Raw genomic sequence first — 6200 nt, forward strand, 5'->3', positions numbered from 1 at the left:
GTGGTTTTCATGCTTTTGTTTTGTTCTGTTTTGTCGTTTTAATGTTCTTACATTGCTAGAAATCTTACAATAAAACAGGTATAAGCAAAAGGCCTCTTTCATCAAGTGCTTCTGGTATTTTTGTTCAAACTCGAAACCTCGATAACTCGAAGTAATTTCAATTAGCAATTCGAGTTACCGGGGTTCAAACTCCAGGGGATCTAGAGCTTTTAATCAAGAAATACACAAACAACGATCTGGAAATTGGAAAAAAAGCAGTTAACAAGCTCCCAGACCGTACACGAATCTTTGGATATTTTTTGTTTCTTTTGAATGTACATGTATTTATTAGTCAGTCAGCCGGTTCAACATGATTGGAATGTTATTAGACGTTCTCCATGAAGTGGTTTGAGACGCCTTTCAAAAACATGTCAAAAAACATCTTCTCGGCTTCATAACCTTTGCGCTTTCTTATATATGTGTGTGGTTAACCTGTGTGTTTTGGAACTCTGTGCAATTGCGTGTTATCCTATTCAAGTTTGCGAAAGCTGGCTCGCAAACCGCTCGTGTTTTGCAATCCTGTTCAACTTAGATGCAATTAATTCAATGAGAACATTAATAGCTCCTCAACTGAAACAAGCATCTCAGCTAGCATAGTTTATTTCATGATCAATTGTTGACAATCGTTGTCTTTGATGCTGGGCTATATATAGTTTTGAGCAGAGAATGGCTGTGGCAAACTCCGTGCAACAATACAATGATCTTACATATATCATGAACGATAAAAGGAAAATTAAAAGCGGTCGATCTATCTTATTTTAAAAGAAGCTTCTGGTGAAAAGCTTGAATAAATTGGCTAAAACTAAACTGAACTGAAACCTACTTCAAACACTCCAGCGAATTCATTCTGAAGATGTTTTCGCCTCCCCTACCAGACACGGTTAAATTAATCAGAGACATAGAAACTCAAGTCTCTGTTGATTATTATCGAAAACCTCCACGACAATCGTTGCCATTCTTGTTCCCGGCCTGAGAAACGGAAGACTCCTGCGAAATGCTACGCTAAAACTAAACCCATCCGGCTGTGGAGTAGATAGAATCTTTGGTTAGAGGCTTTGGACTCAACAAAGATTAGGATAAAACTAAACTGAGATTGTAATATTTCCAACGATGGCATGAATCACAGCCAACTGCAACTAAATTAAATCTTAAGTATGCTTTTCATAACAAAAAAGCTACAAAGGTTTTATTACAGTTCGTAAAGCTCTTCTCTTGAGAGAATCCGGCAACTCACGTTAATTCAAAGCGATGTTTTTCTAAGTCAGGGAGTTCGAAGACCCCATCTGGTGTATAAAATGCAAAAGCTACATGTTCCCATCTACGGTATATGGGAAATTTTTGCAAAAAATTCGGAAGACGTACAATTTCTGTAGCGGTTGCTTGGGGTTTCCAAACCCAGTTGCCATCGTCTTCACGCGTTACTACCTCCTCGTTGTTGCCATCATCATTCTCATCATCATCTGTTGCCATTACAGCGACGTTGGGGTAATTCGAAAACTGTTCATCTTCGTCGCTACAAACAAGAACAGCATGCATGATCTCTTGCTTGTAAACGTATGTTCCTAATATCTTGAACTGAATTGAACTTTGCGCACTAATCTCACGGTAATTTTCAACATAATGTTGACATAACGTGTCAAAGCCATACTTGAAATAGGAATTTCCATACCGCGTCGAACTTGGCATGAAAGGGTGAGACTTAGCGAACTGACTTACGACTTCTTCTATATCATTTCCTGCGGCAACAAAAGGCTCTATGGCTGTACGCAGGGTATCACGTACATGATCGATTTCGATCTCCGAAAACTTCGGACTCCACCACGACAACTCTGCTTCGATATTATGTCCGTTTTCGCCTTCGTTGATTTTCTTCATTCCTCCCTCGAAGCCCCCATCATCAATGATATCATTTGCTCTTTCTGGTTCAGTGAAGTGCGCTAGATCGGCCAAAGGGATACTAGTCCCATTCAGTTTTGCTGCTTGTAGGTTCTGCCATGATGTACCATACTGTTGGTTCATGTATTCGGCCACAAAAGGATGGCGGAAAACACACTCATAGTCAGAGATATAAGGATAACGATGTGGACTATCCACGAAGAATTCGTTCCAATCATCGTCCCACTGGTTCTGTTTGATATGTATGCTTGGAAAAATTTTTTCAACAACACCTGGCTGATTCGCTCGACCATCTATCCACTGAACAACTCCAGCCATTTTGACGCTATTGAATATTCAGTTTGTAAGACTGTTGCAAGATAGAATCACCGAAACAACGGGAAAACGAAACTCATCCGACTAGTAAGACTGCCAGACAAATTCTGTAGAAGGTTATAAGCTATATTATAATACATTCAACTCACTATCTCTTTTCTGATTGGGCGAAAGCGTACACTGCATTGTCGAAATCAGTGCCTGGGACGTCATCTAGCTTCAGATTATACAATAATCATGTGAAGGACACTCAAGGTCACGGTAATAGTAGCATAGTAGTTGGGGTTGGGGAGCCAGTTTTCAAAAACTGTGCCCTAACCGCCCAACTACATTTCTACTGGGAAATGTTCGATGTATCCATGTCACGTCATCACAAAATGCGCCCATGTTTTGGTTAAAGCATATTGAAAGAGAATGAATTCCGAGAAAATTACAGACAATTGGATTCCGAGAAATTACTGTTCAAAAGAAAATTGGCATACTGCCCACGCGTGGCGTCATTCAAACAGGAAGTCGATGATGCAAAACAACAGGAACTTTCCAGAGGATATGAGTCATGATGGTCTGATTTTTTATACAAATAATAAGTTTCACATTTTGTCTATACAGTTGTGGAAATCTTTTTTTGGTTTGTGAAATTTATTTTTAAAGTAAAGTTTACTCGAAAAGTTTAGTTTTGGTAAATGTAACGTTACCGAAATCGCAACGGAATGAACTCTAATCTAAGCTCACGTAATTTTTACATGTAACACGCCTTTTTTCGGTATTCGTAATGCATGGTTTACTAGGGTGTTTCTAAGGGCCCTATTTGAATTGGTAGTGTTTATGTTTGTGACGTAAAATCTATATACCTGACAAGGCTGGACAAATGTAAGTACCTTTGATTTCGCTACCCTTTATCTGGCCTTTTCAGCTCATTCATGCTGGAAGCAATGAATGAGGTATCGTGGTGAAGCAGATATCGACGGAAGTTGTCGACCGTGGACGGAAGTTGTATTCCGTAGACGGAAGTTGCATTGTGGATCGTGAACGGAAGCAGTCTCGCATGCTACCCCTTTCTACTTAGATAAAGTCAAAATTAATTTCGATGAAGCTCAGAAACCCACATGGAAAGAAATAAAATGTTTGTATGGTTTAATAAAGATAATAACCTCAAACTTGGATCGAGAAGCCGAAATGTTCATTTCAACACACGCTGTGACCACGCAGAAGAGCATCAGAGGCAGTCATACTGATTGGTAAGCCCCAAATTTGCGTGCGTCCTCAGTTGGTATAAAGTAATCATTGCTCTATCATTTTGCCTTTCCTCGGGAGCTCTTCAAAATACAGTCCACTCATCAATCATAGCGGCCAAGATAGTCTCACTAAATTTTTTTTTTCGAGCTCCAATATTTCTGTCCTGTTTTGAAGAATCGTGGCTAATTATGTGTTGGTTACATGACAATCAGTGGTTGTCATAATTAAATATGAAATGATCTATACAGTGTAATTGTATTTCGGCTCGGAAAGTGCTGGAAGGCTTTACTCCTAGACATAATTACCTTATTGTTCTGATCAATATCAGTATCTGGGCAACTGCCCACCTACCCCTACCCCTCGAAAATGGGACGGGCCTTTGTCGCGAGGAAGAGCAGGAAGGCAATAAGCGTTCCAGCAAATGTGTCTGGGAGTATAGAATATAAACTCACGATTACTTCAATGTCCCCAGCTCTTTTTTTTGTTTTTGTTTTGTGAATGTCGCTTCTGAAAATGTCTTTAATCCTTTAATAATAATAATAATAATAATAATAATAATAATAATAATAATCTTTATTTCTTAAGATAAAATCACATATCCTAAGTTACAATATAAACTCAAAAAACTATTTACATATCATATCTTAAAATTATTCTTTTACTAAAAACGTTCTTAAACCTGTCAGTGTAGATTCTAGGGACAGAGACTGACGTATTTCTAAGATTGTACCTCATGTTCTTTTCCTTGGGTAAAAACTGGAAAAACGGGCATTAACTCCCAAGATCTCATTAGTGATTCTCCTTACTGTCTACCATACAGTTCTGGGGATGTTTGTTTGGAGAATTTGGTATAGGATCAACTTATAATCCCCTAACTGATATTTTTCTTTATTCTCATCACTTTTCTGCTTGATATTGTATTAATATTAATTTTAAGGAGAAATTCTGTCTTGGTCACTCATGGGAGTTAAAGGGTTAACCAAGATGAGTTGATCTGATTTTCATGAACTGTCAAGCATGAGGTATTTTAAATGCAAGGACCAAATTTTCCCTTTTCTGCTAAACGCAATATGTTTAAAGTGAATATCACAAGAATTTATTACACCAGCAAATTTTCCCTTTTCTGCTAAACGCAATATGTTTAAAGTGAATATCACAAGAATTTATTACACCAGCAATACTGAGTAAAGCGGCTATTTTACGATATAACTGGTACATATCAAACCAACAGCTAGGAACGAAATTGTTAAAAGAACAGCTGCTGCAAGGTTCAAGGTTCTGTCAGAGCCATTGCGATGCTTGCTTTTTGTAATTCAAATTCGAAAGTGAATAGTTCAGTGAATGCCGCCTCTTCAAGATATGGTTAAAAATGCTCTACAAGTGTTATATAAATCATTCAACAAATATATCATTTTACTCAGAGGAAATTCATCCCAAATAGGTCTGCTCGGCATACAAACGAATACTTTATCGAGTCTAGGAAAACTCATATCTTGGCTTTGTCTAGACCAATTATATCACACGAAATGGTATGGACAAAACTGCCTATGGCCCGGGCTGTTCAAAACAACTCAAAGAAAACCAGACATTGTAAGACACTCTCCTCAAAACAAACAATCATTTTTTTGAAGGGGCGTCTAGTACGCGATTAAGTGTAAGGCGAATATCCTCATTGATACACTTACACGAGAGGCAACTTTTAGACGAGAATACGCAAAAACAAAAAAAATGGTACCAATAGTAGTTTTTTACAAGGTGAAAGAGAAAATTGTTGGACCTGAATGAGAAAGCATTATGCCAGCTTTGCTTAAGATATTGTGATAACCATTATATGCTATTTGTATTCTCAGTCGTAAGCTTGATAGCCATTCACGTGAGTCAAGTCTTTGTTCCTCCCCAAGAAAATTAAAAACGCGGGCTCTCTTGTCTATTAAGTGGCTATTTGTATTGAGGCTTGTCCGTCGTCTTCAAGACTTTGGACTAGGAATAATATCCATCGTTCCTGTAAGATTTCCCTCAAATAGGTAAAAGCTATTCTGAAGCTAGATTAAATTTCCTAAGAAAACAGAAAATATTTTTTGTTTTCACTGTGCACTGTCGTAGGAAGGACACTTGACGAAATTTGAGTTGTTTCCTATCATCAAGGCTTTTTTCTGAGGGCGAGTGATTTACAAGCGCTGTTATTTTTTCCACGTCTTCAGGAAACGATAAAAATCTATAGAAAGTGTAGAGTTTTTAGTAGCGAAACAAAATGATATTGACTAATTGTCAACTTCGCCAAGTAATCCTATGGCTCGTCATTTCTAGCTTAATGGCCATATCATGATAAACTTACAGAACACCAATCGAAGAATGTATCGCAAAACACCGCTGATAACAGACTACTGGTGCACTCTAATGAGTTTATGAAACAACTTTAAAATGTTTCAGTTTTCCGTGGCTTTACTTCTGAATTATACCGGTGTTTGTTTTTTTTTTTTGTCTTATCTTAGCGCGTGTAGTTTCCTTGTAGTTTTCATAATGTTTAACGGCAAAACTATTTTCAGGCCGCATTGAGTATTGGTTGAAACTAACTATTCCAGTCTGAGACAGGCTTAATTAAATTTTGTCATATTTTCATTCTCTACTCTACAAAGTGTGATAACAATGAATTACAGATGAGATGTAGAATTATCTAACAGCTAAGAATAGTTTCAGACGCTCTCTGATAAATT

General features: G+C 37.6%; 1 protein-coding gene across 1 annotated transcript; it reads right to left on the bottom strand.

Moving 5' to 3' along the window:
- Positions 1-623: 623 nt before the first annotated feature.
- On the bottom strand, positions 624-2467 carry LOC131772949 (uncharacterized). Its single transcript, XM_059088940.2, has one exon. The coding sequence runs from the start codon at positions 2251-2253 to the stop codon at positions 1270-1272; it is 984 nt and encodes a 327-aa protein (XP_058944923.2). The 5' UTR covers positions 2254-2467; the 3' UTR covers positions 624-1269.
- Between the last annotated feature and the right edge of the window lie 3733 nt (positions 2468-6200).

Source organism: Pocillopora verrucosa, chromosome 6 (assembly GCF_036669915.1).
Source record: "Pocillopora verrucosa isolate sample1 chromosome 6, ASM3666991v2, whole genome shotgun sequence".
Lineage (NCBI taxonomy): Eukaryota > Metazoa > Cnidaria > Anthozoa > Scleractinia > Pocilloporidae > Pocillopora > Pocillopora verrucosa.

Excerpts from the sequence above, each read along its gene's own strand:
- LOC131772949 (XM_059088940.2), bottom strand. The coding sequence starts at position 2,253 with ATGGCTGGAGTTGTTCAGTGGATAGATGGTCGAGCGAATCAGCCAGGT.